General features: G+C 40.8%; 5 protein-coding genes, 1 long non-coding RNA gene and 1 pseudogene across 9 annotated transcripts; 4 read left to right on the forward strand and 3 right to left on the reverse strand.

Annotated features, from left to right (window-relative positions):
* Positions 1 to 27: 27 nt before the first annotated feature.
* LOC140781593 (syntaxin-81) lies at positions 28 to 3,595 on the forward strand. Its single transcript, XM_073127644.1, has 7 exons — positions 28 to 298; positions 418 to 501; positions 627 to 731; positions 1,274 to 1,423; positions 2,395 to 2,634; positions 2,737 to 2,868; positions 3,270 to 3,595. Exons 1-7 carry the CDS (start codon positions 221 to 223, stop codon positions 3,411 to 3,413), a joined length of 933 nt encoding a protein of 310 aa, XP_072983745.1. The 5' UTR covers positions 28 to 220; the 3' UTR covers positions 3,414 to 3,595.
* A 425-nt stretch (positions 3,596 to 4,020) lies between these two features.
* On the forward strand, positions 4,021 to 5,013 carry LOC140781594 (17.9 kDa class I heat shock protein-like). Its single transcript, XM_073127645.1, has one exon. It carries the CDS (start codon positions 4,275 to 4,277, stop codon positions 4,746 to 4,748), a length of 474 nt encoding a protein of 157 aa, XP_072983746.1. The 5' UTR covers positions 4,021 to 4,274; the 3' UTR covers positions 4,749 to 5,013.
* Positions 5,014 to 6,557: 1,544 nt separating this feature from the next.
* Positions 6,558 to 8,353, forward strand: LOC140781318 (tubulin beta-2 chain-like; annotated as a pseudogene).
* An 804-nt stretch (positions 8,354 to 9,157) lies between these two features.
* Positions 9,158 to 9,908, reverse strand: LOC140781595 (17.9 kDa class I heat shock protein-like). The gene is given in 2 exon segments (XM_073127646.1): positions 9,158 to 9,685; positions 9,688 to 9,908. Coding segments are annotated over 2 exon segments (483 nt in total). The 5' UTR covers positions 9,808 to 9,908; the 3' UTR covers positions 9,158 to 9,322.
* A 747-nt stretch (positions 9,909 to 10,655) lies between these two features.
* Positions 10,656 to 12,205, forward strand: LOC140781596 (uncharacterized). Its single transcript, XM_073127647.1, has 3 exons — positions 10,656 to 10,990; positions 11,099 to 11,431; positions 11,768 to 12,205. The coding sequence occupies exons 1-3, from the start codon at positions 10,912 to 10,914 to the stop codon at positions 11,932 to 11,934; spliced, it is 579 nt and encodes a 192-aa protein (XP_072983748.1). The 5' UTR covers positions 10,656 to 10,911; the 3' UTR covers positions 11,935 to 12,205.
* On the reverse strand, positions 10,720 to 13,154 carry LOC140781598 (uncharacterized). Its single transcript, XR_012107716.1, has 2 exons — positions 12,605 to 13,154; positions 10,720 to 12,437 (listed from the first exon to the last, which is right to left on the reverse strand). It is a non-coding gene; the product is annotated as an uncharacterized lncRNA (long non-coding RNA).
* Positions 13,155 to 15,379: 2,225 nt separating this feature from the next.
* On the reverse strand, positions 15,380 to 19,212 carry LOC140781513 (phosphatidylinositol:ceramide inositolphosphotransferase-like). 4 transcript variants are annotated; one of them, XR_012107712.1, is made up of 14 exons: positions 18,895 to 19,212; positions 18,564 to 18,790; positions 18,390 to 18,479; positions 18,187 to 18,273; positions 17,998 to 18,066; positions 17,075 to 17,155; positions 16,922 to 16,993; positions 16,753 to 16,813; positions 16,567 to 16,669; positions 16,349 to 16,444; positions 16,223 to 16,269; positions 16,018 to 16,142; positions 15,611 to 15,742; positions 15,380 to 15,536 (listed from the first exon to the last, which is right to left on the reverse strand). XR_012107712.1 is itself a non-coding variant. In XM_073127518.1 (13 exons), the coding sequence occupies exons 2-13, from the start codon at positions 18,594 to 18,596 to the stop codon at positions 15,662 to 15,664; spliced, it is 945 nt and encodes a 314-aa protein (XP_072983619.1). In that variant the 5' UTR covers positions 18,597 to 18,790; positions 18,895 to 19,113; the 3' UTR covers positions 15,380 to 15,661. The 4 variants fall into 4 exon arrangements, 2 of the variants coding, with proteins under 2 accessions (XP_072983619.1, XP_072983618.1); XR_012107711.1 differs by lacking the exon at positions 18,895 to 19,212 and having other exon boundaries at positions 18,564 to 18,892; XM_073127518.1 differs by having other exon boundaries at positions 15,380 to 15,742; positions 18,895 to 19,113.
* Positions 19,213 to 19,238: the final 26 nt, after the last annotated feature.

Consider the following 19,238-nt stretch of genomic DNA (forward strand, 5'->3'; position numbering starts at 1 on the left):
AAAACCCAAAACCCAAAACCCAAGCCCAAGCCCAAGCCCAAGCCTCCTTCATCCCGGTCTCCTCCCCTGCTTTGCCTTCACCTTCTCCCTCCTCTCCTTGCTATTGCTCTCCCGTCGACGCCGTAACCGCCACGGAGAACGCCCTCTTCCACTCGGATCTCCTCTCCCGTCGCCGCCATCCGACATCCTCTTATCGGATGCGAATACATCGCTTCCTGTGATGTCGAGAATCAGGGATAGGGTAGAAGATTTCAAGGATGCGGTTCGCGTTGCAGCTATCTCCTATGGCTACACCGAGGTTGGTAACGACCATTTCTTCTTTTTTTTCTCTTTTTTTGATTCCAAAGTTCTTATTAGAGATCATTAATTTTTATAACGAGATCGTTCTGATGGTTAACGAATCTAAAATTTTTGCAGTCCCAATTGGCTGCAACAATGGCATCTTTTATCATGCACAGACCAACGCATAGGTCGGCCTTCCTAAGATCGGCAATCAAGACGGTACAAGCTCCTATGGCTCTCTCATCTCTCTCACCTACTTCGATCTCGAGTTCCTTAATTTTTGGAATTTTAGGTAAAATCATTGTTCTTTAGGGCATTGAACTGCTTTTGTCTCTTTCATTCAGCTTGAAAACATCAAGCAGTTGGAGATTTTTATTGTAAAGCATCGGAAAGATTATGTGGATTTGCATCGCACCACGGAACAAGAGAGGGATAACATTGAGCACGAAGTAAGTTTAAAACGATTATATTGATTTGCGACTGGTCAGCTCCTCTTTAGATACGCTTATACTGTATGAGCAACACTGTTTGATTCTGTGCTATATTATTTGGTTTAGTGGTGTGTTAACTCATAGAAATCGCACAAAAACTTTATCTTGAATTATGAAATTCTTCATCTAATCAGCTTGAGATTGTCCCAATTATCCATGTTCCAAATATGTTCATATGTGCACTAGCCATAAGCCAAATAATTCTATGCTAGATATATGTGGATGACATCTTTAAACATTTTAAAGGAAGTTTTAGACCGGGGATTGGATCTCTTCTGAAAGTTCTTAATTGATGTAACAGTATGGTCTTTGATTACGAATTTTAAAGGAAGTTTTAGACCGGAGATTGTATCTCTTCTGAAAGTTCTTAATTGATGTAACAGCATGGTCTTTGATTATGATAGTATATTCTTAGAGCCTGGAACCAAAAAATCTGAGCTACTAGTCATACTTTACGAGGACATATGGCATCTTTCTCTAATTGCTTATTTTCTCTTCAGGTTGGTGTTTTTGTAAAAACATGCAAGGACCAGATTGATATTCTTAAGAATAGAATATATGATGAAGAAAATAAGGCAAATACAAGAACATGGCTTCACATGAGAGATGATAATTCTGATGCAGATATGGTAGCTCACAAGCATGGCGTGGTACGAACGATTCTTCTTTATGTATAACCCTCATCATTTATGCACCTTTCTGCTTAATAATCCTGGTGAGGTTATTATATTCATTTCTTACTATGTTACACAATATGATGTTTGGTCATCCAGTATTTTCTTGTCCGTTTCTCCATTCCTTAAATGGCATTTGTTTTAAAAATAAAATAAAATAAAAAAACAGTTCTCTGTACCTGTTTCAGTGGTTTATAATGATTTAATCTGGAATAGAATAATATAGAACCTTAAGATCTTCCTTTTTTGTTAACGAGGGAGAAATATGATAGGGTCCTGGTCTTCATTTTTCAGTTCAGTGAGATCAGTCAGCCACAGACTCATAGTGGAGATAACTCTGAGCTACAAGCATACATTAAAGTATTTTCATTATTATATTTCTTCCCTGTTGATATAATGTTGACCAGTTTAAATTAGTTGGTGGATTGATGAGCCAAATATCATTTGTTTGATCAAGTTCAGTCTCCTGTGAAGGCGCCCTGCTTCTCATTGATCATACTTATTATAGCTGCACAACTGGTTCAATGACTAGCTAAGTGTTACTTCTGTAGCACTGCTGCTCTGAAAGCTTTTGGTCAGGCTAGTTGCTTTATTCACAACTATCAAGTTCTACTTGTATTTTTAGAGACCCTGTATATTTTTCTTGCATTCCTACTACTAAAATGTTGAAAAGGGAAGGAAGATAAAACTTCAAAGTTGGAAACATTCCTGCTTTGATGAGATGAAAGATGTATAATCCATTAGTACATCAATTAGCTTGTTCTTCTATATTCTAGTAACTGGATAATTACTAGGTAATTCATGCCACATTTCATATAGATGCAGGACTCTTATGAACCTTCATATGTATTCCCTGCAAGCTCTAATGTTACATACTTACATGATGGTTGATTATGTCAGAACACAATATCCCAATATTTCTGTTTGCTTACCCTTACGCACTGCAGGTTTTAATTCTGAGTGAGCGCCTCCACTCGGTTACTGCACAATTTGACCATCTCAGATCCCTACGGTTTCAAGATGCTATTAATAGAAGAATGCCAAGAAGAAAGGTGCAGAGAATACCTGAAAACAAATCCTCAGAAGCCTCTAAATCTGATTTTCCTAAGCTTGAAGATCAAGAGCTATCTGCAGGGCCCATCAGAATTCAGGATCAACTTCTGGATGATGAAACACGAGCTCTTCAGGTCTTCTACATAGGAGAACTTTTGATTTTCTTTTTTACAAAATTTTGGTGCAAATTTTGATATTTGGTGCATGAGAATTCATCTAATCCTAGGTTTCTTCAGGTTGAGTTGACAAATCTCCTTGATGCTGTTCAAGAAACAGAAACTAAGATGGTGGAGATGTCAGCTCTGAATCATCTGATGTCAACACATGTCTTGCAACAGGCTCAACAGATTGAGCATTTGTATGAACAGGTTAGGAATTAGGAGCCTGTTTATTTTCATTAGTCTTTATGCTTGGATAATCTTGACCATATTCTTTCATTGAAGTACAGTATCACAATTTTTGAGGTGATATCCTATCTATGTAGGTGTCAAATACAGATACATCCTCATCCAGTTCTTAATAATGTTTGCACTTTGGTTTTCAAACCTTAGTATCCATTGTATATCAATAAATGTATTCATATTTGGAAAAATAACAGTGGATATCTATCTATATGGATATGTCACACTATCTAATCTGTATATTTTTTCTGATGCCCTCCCTTATGCCCTTTCATCAATCATCTCCAGCTGCAATTCCTGCATAGTCTATTCCAAATGCTTGTTTCATTTCTACTGATTTCTGATCACATCTACCCATACTTTTTCAGGCAGTTGAAGCTACAAACAATGTGGAGCGAGGAAACAAGGAGCTGTCTCAGGCAATCACACGTAACAGCAGTAGCAGAACATTCCTTTTGCTCTTCCTATTTGTCCTTACTTTCTCAATTCTGTTTCTGGACTGGTATAGCTAAAACAGATCTTATCATTCTTTAGAGGATACTTACTCGCGTGGCCTAGAGATTTGAAGTTTTGCACCTTATATGTATCTTCATCTTCACCTTCACCTTCACCTTCACCTGTCCTATTTCTGCATCTGTTCCTTCATATGGAATTTGTGCCAACTGATATGAAATTGGTTGCATATTGCTTGTAAGCTGCGATGTAGTTTGGTACACTATATGCTAATATGCTTCTATTGCCTTAAAACCCTAGGGAAGCATGCCCTTCTATTTATTTAATGCGGTCTAAGCTATAAGTTTGCAAGAGCTAGCATCAAAAAATCTGCCTATTGGAGATTAATATTCTTATTAATAATAGAATTTATTTCTTTAACCAATCGCGTTGTACATCTTTGTATATAGGAACGTTTTCACACGAAACCCACTAGAGGGATCTCGTTGCTTCCTTCCTTCTTCCTTCCCATCTAAGAAAGGCCCATAAACTAACGGACCGGACCTTCTTCCCACTAGAGGGATGACGTGTATCTACCGAAAGAAAGTACCAGATGGCTCTCGCTGTTTCCTGTTCCTTCTCTGCATATTGGACCGGTCCTCCCCCCCCCACCCCTCCTCCAATCCAATCCACTCACTGTTTTCAAAAAAAAAAAAAAAAAAAAAAAAAAAAATCCAATCCACTCCACTACACAGACGTGGCCTTGGCCATTATTAAGAAGAAACTCCTAGAGTTTTCTCGCTCCCCCAAAATTGCCTTATAAATACAGCCACCCGCTGTCGCCATTAACGCAAATCAAGAAGCAATCGAGCCATAGAAATACTACTCGAGTTGTCTCGCAATCCCACTTCAATTCCTCTCCGCCTAATTGCTAAGCAGATATGTCTCTAATCCGGCGCAGCAACATCTTCGACCCCTTCTCCCTCGACCTATGGGATCCCTTTGATGGCTTCCCCTTCAACGGCGGCGCCCTCTCCTTCCCTCGCCCTTCTTCTTTCTTCCCCTCCGAGACCTCCGCCTTCGCCACCACTCGCATGGATTGGAAGGAGACTCCTGAGGCGCACGTGTTCAAGGCCGACCTCCCGGGCCTCAAGAAGGAGGAGGTCAAGATAGAGGTGGAGGAGGGCAACGTCCTCCAGATCAGCGGCGAGCGCACCAAGGAGCAGGAGGAGAAGACCGACACCTGGCACCGCGTCGAGCGCAGCAGCGGCAAGTTCCTGCGGCGATTCCGGTTGCCGGATAGCGCCAAGATGGATCAGGTCAAGGCCACCATGGAGAACGGGGTGCTTACCATCACCGTGCCCAAGGGGCAGGTCAAGAAGCCCGAGGTGAAATCCATTGAGATCTCCGGTTGAGTGCTTGCCCTACGAGGGAAGTAGACGTCTAAGGATTGTACTTTGCGTGTCTCCGTTTTGCTCGTAAGTCGTAATGTCCTACTTCTAGGCTCTAGCGAGTGATGGCGTGAACTACGTTGGTGATCTACGGTTACGTTGTGTGTCGTGTGTCTTTGATGGCTGGTGTCCTGCATCTTCGTGTGTATTGCTGTTTTGAAGTTGTGTGCGTTGAATGTACAAAGTGATGGCAAACCAAAATAAAACTGTTTGAATGAAAGAAAAGAAAGTCTACTTCTTCTTTTTTTTACTTCTAATTCTTTACTTAATCATTCGCTGAGAATCCGGACAGGGCTTTCCAAGGATGACCCGACTTAATAAAGTTGCCAGACAGATCGGATTGCAACATGGCAAGTAAGATTACTAGTATCCTTGAGATTGCAAGTTATCTGTAATTCTTATTATTATCCTGCTGGTGTATTTTAAGTTGAGTCTTTATTCTTTGGAAGTGTTTTCTTCTCCAGGTGTTTCATGAAATCTATCTATGAAATTTTTTTTTCTTTTTCCCTGATTGCATTTCTCTGGTTCCTTCTTAGGTGTATAAACTATCTGATTACTGGCATTGCTTATCTTTGTGCATTAATAGGTTTCCTTGATTGGACTGTAATGCTTATTGTTGTTTACAAATTTGAGTGAAATTAAAATAAATTGGATTATTTGGGTACAAGATTTCTCGAGAGGAAAGAGAACACCAATACTGCTGCTGGGGATATCAGAAAGAGAAGCTGCGATGGCATTTGATTTCACAAGAAAAAAAGATGTGAACGGGGAGTAAACCAAATTTACAAGTAGATAAACTCGAATTACTGGAACTGACGACATGGTTGATGTCGTTGTTATTATAGTCGTAATCGTAGTACCTTGAAGTATATTGAGTTTACTACTTATGTGCAATTCTGGTGCTAACCTCATGGAATTATCTACATACCTTGTGGTCGTAGTCCTCATCATCATCAAGGATTACTAGAAGGAACTTATTTTCTCATGACGTGAACTTATTTTAGTTCTGGGTAAGTGGTGCGCAGAATCAGTCTCATTATATCGTACATATGTCCAATAATAACCTGAAGGAGAAAATTTGTTTTATCCATTGTCTTCTCGTTTATCTTTGTTAATAATTATCATGTGTTGTTTTTTTTGAAGAAGCGACTCCAGTTTGCAATGCATCAACAATTATTTCAGTTAATAGAAATTCTCTGCATATTGTTCTTGACAAGTAGGTTGTGCAGGAGGAAAGCAGGCGTAAGTCTTTTGAAAGATGGCCACTCCATTGCTTAATAAGGCTACTTATGGGGCTCAGCATACAAGATTTAGCGTCTGAATTTCTGAGAGTTGCATTGGTAAATCCGATTGCTTTCATCACATATTTGTGAAACTTGAATCAGGTTGAGTATATGTATTAGAAGTAACTATAAAGTCATTAGATTTTTCTTGTAAGCACTGACTTGGATTCTATTTCTGGGGAAATTGCATGCCAGGTAATGCTTTGTGCTTGTAGTTATAACATGTGTAAAATTGATGTTAAAAGGCTAGAGTTGATCATTCGCCCACCTATGTCCGACTTGAACCCGCCCAATTTAGTTTTAATCTGATCAAGCCCTCATGAGTCATGCTTTGCTTGCCTGGCCCAAAAGCTCTCCCAACAGCACTTCCCAAAAAGCATGGCATGCTCAAAATCTAAACCTCTCCCGGCCTCCTCCTACTCCGGCATTCCATCCTCCACCCTTCGCTGCTGCAGAGCAGCGACAATATTTGTTTGAATTTGTCATTTAAATTGTTGGACTGTCGTCTGTTGGATTTCTCAGCCAGGCTCGCACCTCTATCTACTGCTTTTCTTCCCCTCCAGGCTCGCACATCCAAGGAAGCCGGTGCAGCAATCAAATCGGTGCCAAGTTCTGGGAGGTAGTCTGCGCCGAGCACGGCATCGATGCGACAAGGAGGTACAATGGCAACTCTAATCTCCAGGCAAGCTGTGGTCGCTTTGTTCCTCGTGCTGTGCTCATGGACCTCGAGCCCGGAACCATGGACAGCGTCCGATCTGGACCCTACGACCAAATCTTCCGGCCCAACAACTTTGTGTTTGGTCAGTCTGGCGCCGGCAATAATTGGGCTAAGGGGCACTACACCGAAGGCGCTGAGTTGATCGATTCGGTGCTCGATGTTGTCAGGAAGGAAGCAAAGAATTCGTGACTGCTTGCAGGGTATATAATCTTTTTTAGTTCACTTTGCTTGCTTCTGTTTATGTTTAGATAGGTATCATGTTTTCACTTGGGCATGTTGTTGAAACTTTGCAGGATTCTAAGTCTGCCATTCTCTTGGAGGAGGAACTGGTTCTGGCATGGGAACACTGCTGATATCTAAGATCAGGGAAGAGTATTCTGATCGGGTGATGCTTACTTTCTCCGTCTTTCCCTCGCAGAAGTTCTCTGACACCGTCGTCGAGCCTTACAATGCCACCTTATCTGTGCATTGGGAATGCAGATGAGTGCATGGTCCTCGACAACGAAGCTCTCTATGATATTTGCTTCAGAATCCTCAAGCTCACGACTCCAAGCTGTAAGTTAGTTCCCAATTTCTTGCAACTTACTTTGTTGTTGTTATTGTTGTTATGCTATTCGACTATTTTAAAAAAAAAAAAAACATTTGCGCAGTCGGGGATTTGAATCATCTGATCTCGGCAACCATGTCTGGAGTGACATGCTATCTTAGGTTTCCTGGCCAACTGAACTCTGACCTCCGAAAGCTGGCTGTCAACCTCATCCCCTCCCCCTCCTTCACTTCTTTATGGTCGGTTTCGCTCCATTGATGTCTCGTGGCTCGCAGCAGTATCGCGTCCGCCCTCACTGTCCCAGAGCTGACTAAGCAGATTTGGGATGCCAAGAACATGATGTGTGCTGCCAACCCACGCCACGGCCAGTACTTCACGGCCTCCGCCATATTCCGTGGTAAGATGAGCACCAAAGAGGTGGACAAGCAGATGCTCAACGTGCAGAACAAGAACTCTTCCTTCTTTGTCGAGTGGATCCCTAACAACGTCAAGTCGACGGTGTGTGACATCCCACCGATTGGGTTGAAGATGGCATCCATTTTTATTGGGAATTCAACTTCCATACAGGAGATGTTCCGGAGAGTGAGTGAGCAATTCAAGGCTATGCTTAGGAGGAAGGCCTTCTTGCATTGGTACACAGTGGAGGGGATGGACGAGATGAAGTTCACCGAGGCGGAGAGCAATATGAATGATCTAGTGTCCGAATACCAGCAGTACCAGGATGCGACGGCCGATGAGGAGCTAGACTATGAGAAGGAGGATCTGGAGATGTGAGTCGTCTATTGGGACTACAGTTTAGCGTTCTGCAACTACCAGTTGTAGCTTACACTATTACTGGATGGAATATTATGAGATAGAGAATTAGAGAGTGTTGTGGGGAGGTTGGTTTTGTTTCCATGAGTCCTACGGTCTGTAGAGCTTCTTTCATTTGTTTCTTCGGTTCTAGAGCATAATGTAAAACATTATGATTTTGATATATAACAGCATTATCAGTGTAATACATCAGCAAGCCATTCCATTTTATTTAGTCGATCTGTAATTACTGAGCATCACAGTCAGTCCTGTGTAGCAGATTGCCTTGAATCCGACCCGTTTCGAACTGCGTTCCTTTGGTTGGGTCAAACAAGGAAAGATCTAGTCCGCCCAATTAGAAGCGTACTTATATTCCTTTTTAGGCCCAAATTTCGTCATTGCATTCCTTGGGCCTATCTAGAGATATAATTATATTAATTTATGGGCCAAATGAATGAAAAGCCCTTGTTGCCATGAAAATTTGTGTAGACATGCTTGAATGTATTGCTTGTTGCTCTAGTTTCTTGGGCAATTGGCTTAATTGAGATGGGTGGGTGGTCATTGTTGTATGGCGCAGCAAGCAGATGCGGGCACTCAGTGTTACTAGTGATGACGTTAGACTCATCACAAAGTGATTATACTTGCGTGAACAATTGAAGTTATCAGACAAAACCATATGCATGGACAGGGAACAGCTTGGTTTAATCGCAGGCACACAGAATGTCCAACCTTATTCTAAAATCGGATTTGACCATTTTAGAATAATCATATTTACTATATAAGATTAGTAATTTATTCTATTCTTGCTCCTTCTGTTTGCCTGTTGATAAGGTGTAGACATTTCAGTTTGCCAAGTCGGATGTCGATAGTTTTTCCCCACCCCACATTTTGATTTCATATTGCTGGCAAAGGTATTGCTCAACATCAGACTTGGATCTTATTGAAATAGGAAGTGAGTTTTAAAATTTGATGTGAAACTAGAATAAGGATCAGCCGAAGGAAAGTAAAAAATGAAAGTGCTGTAAGGGAGGAAGGAGCACAATACCGCGCTTTATTTGTACATCAAAATACCTTACAAGATTCCAGACTCACTCAAAAACACCATACTCACTCGACTACACAGAAGCATATACTAACACAAAGGACACGACTATATACTAAAGACCGATCCATATTCGCGGGCAACGGCGGATTTCGATTAGCCAGAGATCGCGATGGATTTAACCTCAGGCTTCTTGACCTGCTCCTTGGGCACAGTAACGGTGAGTACTCCGTTCTCCATGGCGGCCTTGACCCGATCCATCTTGGCGCTCTCCGGCAGCCGGAATCGCCGCATGAACTTGCCGCTGCTCCGCTCGACGCGGTGCCAAGTATCGGTCTTCTCCTCCTGCTCCTTGGAGCGCTCGCCTCTGATCTGGAGGACATTGCCCTCCTCAACCTCCACCTTGACCTCCTCCTTCTTGAGGCCCGGGAGGTCGGCCTTGAACACATGCGCCTCGGGTGTCTCCTTCCAATCTATCCGGGTGGCGGCGAAGGCGGATGTCTCGGAGGGGAAGGACGAAGGGCGAGGGAAGGAGAGGGCGCGGCGCCGCTGCTACTGCCGTTGAAGGGGAAGCCATCAAAAGGATCCCAGAGGTCGAGGGAGAAGGGGTCGAAGATGTTGCTGCGCCGGATTAGAGACATATCTGCTTACCAATTAGGCGAAGGAAAGGAGATTGCAAAAGACTTTGTTTTAGTTGTAGTTGTGATTGGTTTGTGGATTGTGGATTGTGTTAAGGGCGATGGGAATGTTGAGCGTTATTTATAAGGCAATTTGGGAGAAGCGAGAGGACTCTAGTAGTTTCTTCTATGTTCTGGATTGGTGGAGGATGGGAAAGGCCCGGTCCAATAGTTGTGGGCTTTGACGAGAAGGAACAGGACAGTCTCCAGTACATTCTGGATACGTTAGGAGGAATGTTAGTGGGCCATAAAAGAAGGGGAAGCAGCGGGAGATACAAGAAGAAAATGGAAATCTCTAGTTAGTTCTGGAATGAAACTGAGGCAATATGGAATTTTTCTCAAATAGATTTGAGAAAAATTAATTAATAAGTTTAAACGCATGGACAAGTTTGCTGGATAAGTTTAATAAATAAGTACATACTCTGATACTCACACACACATAAACACCACTTTGGATGGAGGCACTTTATTAAAGATCTCATAAAAAAGTAATAAAAGGTTTTCCCTTAGCTTATTCCAATTTCCAATGCAGAAGAAAGGTATCATTTCATTTGGCTGACATGCCCAAGGCTAGTGGGTTGCATGATAGTGGATCTCAGTTTAGGTAAAATTTCTTTCCCAAGACTTGGACACTTTGGTTTTAACGTCGATTAATATCAAACAACTTAGAACTTAATTGTGAGTTTACCCAATAGCCGCATCCATCAGAATATCAGATGGGTGGGCCCAAATTAATACAAGAGATGCCTTGAACCTTTCACCACGTGAAATCCAAAGCCATAATTTGTGACTTCCATCGTTGTTAACTAAACGAGCGTCGGCCATTAGAGCCTCAGTTGATCAAACGCTTGTCATGCACGTAATGTATCGTAAACGTTGGGAAATAGGACGCCTGAACCAGAATTATATATGTTGATGGACAAGTTTCCCCGAACTATACATAAAGCTTCACACCTCTCTCTCTCTCTCACCAACCTTCGATCTATATCCTTGACAACATCCATATATCTATCTATACCTATCGTAACGAGGAAATTAAAAGGAAAGAAAGAGATCACATAGTTACAAATGGCTCCTTCATCTCCTATCATGGCTTTGGGTCTCCTCCTCTCCCTCTCCCTCTCCCTCCTCCTCCATGCTGCCCACGGTATGTACAAAGATGCAGGAACCTTGCATAATCCTTGTAATTAATTACCCCTGATCATATATATATACATATGTACGTACGTACGTACGTATGTATGTATAATCTCAGGTGGCGTGGTGTGTGACGAATTGCCGCAAGACCTCTGCGCATTCGCCATCTCGTCGTCATCGAAGCGCTGCATCCTGGAAAGCAGCCTCTCACTTGGTGGAGAAGGGCCCACGGAGTACCAATGTCGGACGTCTGACGTGGCGGTGGGGAGGATGTCGGATTGGGTCGAGTCGGATGATTGCGTGAGAGCGTGCGGCGTCCAGCGTGACACCGTCGGGATCTCGTCGGACTCCCTTCTTGAGCCAGACTTCACCCACAACCTCTGCTCGCCCCCATGCTACCACAACTGCCCCAACATTGTTGACCTCTACTTCAACCTCGCCGCTGGGGAAGGTACTCTCATCTCTTCTTCTTTCTTTTCTTTTTCCGTAGTTAATTCATGTACAGTAGAATGATCCAACCTGGCAATCTCTCTCTCTAATTCCAAGTTAAACTTTAACTACAAAAATTTAGATAAACGAAATTAATGTACTCTATAATGGGCTCCTTGAAGTTAATGGTCCCAGAATTTGTAGGGAATTAGTAAGTAAAGCCCAATGGGTATCATCTAATCAACATCGTGCCATCTTAGCCCATCTGGCTAATCCTAATTTTGGCGGCCATATTGTTAAAAAAAAAAAAAACAGAGGCGAAGCAATCTCTTTTCAATTGCATATTAAACATGAACAGGTGTTTTCCTGCCGGACCTGTGCGACGCTCAGCGTGCAAACCCTCACCGTGCAATGGTGGAACTTCTGAGCTCCGGAGTGGCGTCTGCTCCGGTCGCTGGTGGGGTCTTCAGTAAGTTCAACTCAGCGGCTGCGCCGGCGCCGATGGCATCTCCTGTTTCAGCTTAACTATTACTATTTTTTTTTACAGCAGAATGGATTCTTTCTTAACTCATATAAAAAAGAAAAGAGCTTAGTATGTAGACGTCTAGTAAGGAATAATTACCATTCCATCTTATGGTGGAATCCGTTATGAAATTTGTGTCTGGTTTTGGCGAGGCAAAAAAGAGAAAAGAAAAAAGAAAGGAGAACTCTGTCATGTATTCCTGAATGAGATTATATACTTAATATGCATTGTATTAGATGTGAGGATGTTTATTTATATGATTGTGGTTGAAAAGGGATGGCTTTCGATGTGTACCTCTTTCTACCTTTGCTGAGGTGCTTGAATTTGTTTCAAGAGATCAATGAATCACCGTAAACAGAGTTAACAAATTCTAGAGAAAGAAAAATTAGTCAATGCTCACTTTGTTTTGCTACTAAAATTTGTCGAAATACCACCTGATTGGTTCTCCAACAGTTCAGTTCTCTTTCAGTTTTCCGCCATGCTCTCCATCAGAGGTCACTTATCCCTGCAAGAAATAATTATGGAATGTACTATATAGATGAGCTATAATTAAATATATTAAAGTAAAAAAAATGAAAGTGTTCTATTCCTTCATTGTTCATCACAGTAGATGTAGAGAATGTATGGAACAAATAAAGAAGAAACAAATGGCGAGAGAACAAATTAAAATACCAAGAAAAATTTAAGAGAAGGAATCACAAGAGAATGGCAGTTGATTAAAGATGATTGAGAACGCCAAGGCTAGCTAATGGTAGTAAGCTAACTGAGCAGTGCTCTGACCCACACACGTCTGTTTCTGTGATCCTCACCAAAGATATTATTTCAGTCTGAAGGAAGAAATTAAGGTGGTGGTGAAGAGTAATGGAGAACAATTAAATCGCTTGTGAAATGGGCAGAGGAGATATCCAAAAGGATTGCATGATCCATATATCGATTGCGAAGAAAAAGAAGAAAACAAAAAGGATCAATGCGATCCCTTTGGATGCTTCCTCCAGCCACTGCTGATATGACAAACTCAACAAGACTCTCTCTCTCTCTCTGTCTCTCCCCCTTCTCTGTCTCTCTGTTTGTGTGTGTGTGAGAGAGAGAGAGATTTTACAATACTTTTAGGTACAGAAGGGTCGACTCAAAATCAAGAGCAATATAGGCCCTTTTAAAGGATGCCCACATAGATAAAGTTGACAGAGTTACCTAAATGATGTTTAACTCGGTAATAATCTAATCTAATAAATAAAAACCCTCCTCCTGAGCAGTATCAAACCTCATATTCTAGTCCATGGGTTAGGTTAAGGCTTAATGGTGTGCATTAAATATCTAAGTTGATTGATGACGATCGCTCTCATGTCCACGTGTGGTGGGATATACAAATTTACCCGAGAGGCGAGAGTTGATTTGGTTCTTGTACCTCTAGTAAAATAACAGGCAGTCCTAAAGCACGTACGCTGTGGTCCTCCTGTAGCTATGACAAGTTTCTTACGTGTAAGAGACACAGCGAAAGAAAGTGTAGAGGCACCTTTAACAAGGACTCGTCACCAGAAAAAGGACCATCACATAATTATTCCGCCAATGCTATGTGACTTGAAGATCCTGTAATTTAATTGTTTAATTTGCTGAGATGCATAACAGGGAGATGCTTCGATCGAATTAATCTTGTATATGTTCTATGCGTCAATATTTCGAACACCAACGTTGCGAAAGAGTTAGCTTATTTTTGGATGAAACGAAATTAATGAAGTAGACCCAAAAAAAAGAAGAAAAAAAAGAATAAAGAGTTTTTTTGTGTGTGTTTGTTTCATCCTATCATTCCGTTGGTAAATTAATGCAGTTGAGGATTAAAGAAGGTTGGAGAAGGGAATGAGTTGTGGTGGCTGATATTGTCGGGTGGTGAATTGAAATAGAGGATTCATGGTACACTTGGTTTGGGCCATCATAGTTGCAGATCACTAAGGCTTTTGCTTGCTACTTTACTGGACAAAGTTGGTATCAGCCTCCTTTTGTCACCCAACAATGGCAACCATATGGGTCACTAGATGGAACCTACCCCATATGCTTCACCCCACACAATTGAAATTATTTTGGATTTTTCTGTAAACAAAGGAACAGTGCCCAAACCTCCCCTCAATCTTTCTTCTGCTATGCCCCTCCACATTGAGGAGGATTTTTGTCTACTCTGGACCACCACCACCACCACCACCACCACCCTCCCCGGCCCTCATTTAGTGCCAAGGATACCCACCCACTTAGCCATCCCACATGTTATGTCCATTTCCTCAATTCTCTTATTAAATTCTTTCAGTTGAACAAGAAGAAGAAACAACTCATAGATATTATACACTTTGTGTAGTTGTAATGACTACAGATACATGAGATTGTTGAAAGGAGGAGCCCTCCCTTACTTCTGGGGAATCACTTATTTTCCATTTGAAAATTGATATAAAGTTGAACCACTACTTAGAAAAGAGTGAATCCTGGACATATACAAGAAAGCAGAGAGATTGGTGACTCAAAATTACAACTGATGCTTGTGTCTTGCATGTCAAATGCATGATCGATACACTGTTAGAGATGACTCTTTAGTCAGGACGCATTGGCAAAAAGAACGGAGGACTGATAATGCGCAGGTCAAATCTAATGATAAGGTGTTCTTATTGGGGTTAGTTGCAATTTAAGCAACAAAACAACTCTTGGCAAACTCATGATATGACGAATCGAGTGGCAATCATTATGTCTCATGAACAACCTACAGTGGATCTGACCAAGGAATTGCAGGTAAACAATTTAAGTCTCTTTGTTTATTACTCTTATAGCAAGTGCATATATAATCTTTTGTCTACCATTAACAAAATAAGAAGCACTAACGTTATATGCTAAGTTGTATAAATTGTGGTTAGTAAGGAAACAGCGCTGGATTAATCTCTCAGCTTCTTTGGGCTCTAAAATCAATGGCAGTACAAAACTAGAACAAGTTGAGCTTAGTCGGAAAGCCATTTGCATTTATTAAATTTTTCGTAGCATCAGCACACCACTACCTATCTCTATCTCTATCTCAAGTTCTCAGCCACGCAAACCGATGTGAAGATCCACTCTGGAGAATTGTGGCTAAAACTACGCCTAAAAAAGAGCTTGACAGTTGAGGAAATGGAGAGGAGTCGAACAAAACAACTCAAGCTTAAGTGAAGGGGAAGCCCATTAATATTTATCAGACTCAATCATACCTTTAACAAATATAAGATCAAAGCATCGGCTGCACAAAATTTAGTACAAAGTTAGTAACCGAACACAAAGGCTGAGGATACATTCCAAATTTCAAAAATCACCAAGAGATGAATTAGATTGTTTCGCTCACTTTGCACCAACAGTAATGAAGTATCGACTGTAGGCAGTGTGTGCATTAAGAGAGACAAACTCAACTTACATTGTGCAAAGAATAGATCAATGAAGACTGAATTTGTACAAATTTATCCAACTCCTTGAATTCTATGATGAATTACTGCAAAAGCCTAAAGGAATAGAGAAAAAAAATATATAGTCACAAGAAAATGATACATGGCAGCATGGTGCATGAAAGCAAAGTCTGTCACAGACTGAAACCAGAATTACAGCCCTGGAAAAAAATAGAATTATGAACATTGATGCCATTCAGCTAATACAAGACTCGTAATTTGGTGATCCATTTACCCTCTGGAATTTCTCTTGAGAAACACATCCATCCAATGGTATTCCCATCTTCTATGTACCATTCATTGTTGCCTCAGAATCAACATGGTTCCCATTCTCTTGGTGCTTTCCATTCATTTGTGTTCTCGGCCTCTGTGGAAAACGTTTAATTATATCTAAAGTCAGAAAAATATGATATAAAAGTAAAGGCATATAATTAACAATAGTAGTGGACAAGAGAACGTCAGCCAGAAAGAAAGTAGGTTATGCATAAATTCCTACTTCTTTTGTAAAGCGATGCCACTGACTTAGGGTGATGTCATGTTGCATCAAATTTCCCAACTCATAAAGATCTCTCCACAGTAACTGTTTTTACTAAAAACCATCTAAGTCCAAAGACAGTAATGTTATTTGGTGAAATTCCATACCCGGTCAGCAGAATCCCCAGAATTCCCATTCAATAGCTTGTGGTTTTCTTCTTTTGATTTGCCATCTTTCTCTTTGACACTTATCGGTAGTAATGATGCAGACCCACCGGAACGATCTGGCATCTCTGTGAGAAGACAATATAACTACAATTATTTGAGAGCTAAAAAGTTTATCGTATGACCAGTCCACAAGAGGGAAACCAACCTGGCAGTTTCCTGTCGACAAAGAATACTACCAAATTAACAGTATACCTGCAGAGGAGAAGAATAAGTAGTCAAATATATATTGCTGAAAAAAATAAACACGACTCAAACAGAGGTATTTTCCCACCATGCCACAACAACGTCAACCGTGTAGTGCTTGCGGGAAGCTATTATAAGCAGACTCTGGGCTACAGCTGTCAACCAAGCAAGGAGCTTAATAATCCTGCAATAAAAGATAAAACCTTGTACCTCATTTCCTCACATGTATGCTCACAAATCTGCTACTCTCCAAGGAGAAAAAAAACATATCCAGGAGCTGAATGTAGGTCTGGTCAAATATTATACCTTTTACTGCCATACTTCTGATATGTGAGTACAAACACAAGAGTAAATATCATGTGCGATGAAAATATTAGATCACCACAACCATATATGACTCCTCGTGGAACTGCAAGAAAGAACAAGCCTAATGAGCATTCTGACATTACATTGACACTTATTTAAAATCAAACCAAACGTAGGGCTACTCACAGTTAAGGAGAAGCACTTCAAATATACTGTCAGGTCGCGGCAGTCTGGCAAGCTTTGAACCCTGCATTGGATACAAAAAAGTATCTGATTATTGGAGCTCAAAAATTAAGATTTCTGAAATTATTAAGTTTTGCACTAATAAAGTCTTATCTACAATCAACCATGCTACCTCACGGCAGTGATAATTAGGTCCAGGAAGTTGAGTGGAATAGAATGTAACTATCCGTAAAATTTGAGAAGCCTGTGAAAGAGACATCTTGCACCATAAATCACAGCATGACCAACAAGCAAAGGAAAACAGTGCATGAGAATAGGTACTTACAACTAAAAAGGCTAACACTCTGCACCAGAGAAGAACAGTATAGAAGCGTTTGCTATGATAGACAAAGGGATGAAATGTCCACTGCAAGAGAACAAAACATTGTTAAGACTTGCAGTCACACACTCAAGAGAGACATGAACCTGCAGCTTCAAATTAAAGAAATAACTGCGATAAAGCATACAACTCTAATTTGATCTTTATCTCAGATACACTGAAGGGTTTCACATTTGACTTCAAACAAAGCACTAATAACATCTAGCAGTATCCCAAATTTCACACAGATGAAACACAATGAGATTCCTACTGATGTATTCAATTGAAAAAGACTAATGAGAGCAATTAACCCTGAAAAAGTCAACTTAAATGAATAATTCATGAGAACTTTGCCAAACAAATTTACCTGATTCAGTTATCGTAGTGGTGTAAATTTTTTTTGATTTATATACATATATATATGAAGTCAGAATGATGAAACATGTAGACATTACGGCAAAGGTGAACTAAGCATGTTAGTATCTGAAATAGGCAGGAGTGTTGGTTGATAATCAGGGAGTGATGAATGAACTAGTCAATATGGAACCAATGAAAACCTAAATTCTCAAACACTTGCTCTTTTTCTCCACCCATTTGCCTGTTACTAAATCCACAGGAATGGTTTTGCTGAATAAGCAGTGGATATAATAGTCACCTTTTGGCGAAGCATTAGATAATCTAGCATGAACTGCTCTTCCATTGAGAAGAAATTAAAGAAGAATCAGAGACAATTTATTTGGGAAAATATGATTAGACTTAAAGTCTAAAGTAAAATGCAATTGAAGAAATAATTTCAGATAACAGCTTAAGTAACCGTGCATAGAAAATCTGAAAAAAAGCAACTTCATAATACAGTTTCATGGAAAGACAAGAACAAGAAGGAAGTATACCAGTAGAAAGGAGAGAAATATGAAGGTGAATAGACTCTCACTGATGTAACCTCTTTCTTGTCCAAGCTCCTGAAGATACAAATACATAGAAAGTAAATCAGGTGAAATTTTAAGGAAAAACTACAGGTTTGTTTCTTCTCGTCACGGTGGTAATGGAAATAGACAAGGGGATAACCAGATGGTACGTACCGGAAGGATCATGAAACCAAGATCCTGGAGAACTGGTCCTGGTCGATGCAGATAATGGACTCCTCGAGCGGCCAACCCATGAAGATACTAGATAATGGAAAAGAAAATTCCCAAATTAAATCATACCCTGGTCAATCAAGACCAGAATTGAGACATTTCACAAGGGATTTCGCTTCACAAACAAATTTTGGAAGCAAAATTACCTGACAAATGAGACCTGCGAGAAGAAACTTCCATTTCTCCAAAAGAAGCTGTATCTCTATCGAAATCTCCGCCGAAACCTTTCTCCCCAACTTCAAAATCCAACCAAGATGTTACTCGAAAGCAAGACCAGAGAGACTTGGAAAGAGAAGAAGAATTACAAGGCAAATATGTACCTTGGACGCCTCGCGAGCAACGTAAAGAGTCATGGCTACTGCTGCTGTTGCTGCAAGGATCAATCAAGTCCATACTCTTTCACCATCCAACTTTTGCTATGATCATTCTCCTCCAAAACTCTCGTCAGGCGACCGATCGAAATCAACTAAAGATTAGGGTTGTAATCTGGAGAATACGAACTAAAAATTTGTTTACCCAGAGATGGCCTCCTCCCGCTTCTTCCTATCTAGAAATCAGAACCCCTTGTCAGTTCTCCTCTTATTATTAATTTTTAAAATATGTAAGTAGGAATCAGAATTGCGAAGATCGTAGGATTATATATGCGCATACCGAAGTGGGGTTACTCGCCCCCGCCTTGTTGTCTAACTGAAGATCTTTCCTTCTTCTTTTTCAGAACGCGGGGTTGACACGGATTGAAGCCGACGGTTGGTTAATTGAGAAGGTCGTGGGGTCGTCGCTCTCTTTCCCTTACGCCAGCTTAGACGAAAGTCCAGCGAAGAAGGTGAGATGCATCGAAGAGAGGGGGACGGTCTTTCTTTGACTCCACTTGGGATTATGGTAAAATGGTGATCGAGAAATGAAAGATTCTTTATTTTTATTTTTATTTTTATTTTTATTTTTATAGAAAGGGCGGCGACGATGCATTCCGTTGTTTCAAAACCTAACCACATTAT

The sequence above is a fragment of the Typha latifolia genome, chromosome 2 (assembly GCF_019914945.1).
Source record: "Typha latifolia isolate L0001 chromosome 2, TyphaL0001v2, whole genome shotgun sequence".
Lineage (NCBI taxonomy): Eukaryota > Viridiplantae > Streptophyta > Magnoliopsida > Poales > Typhaceae > Typha > Typha latifolia.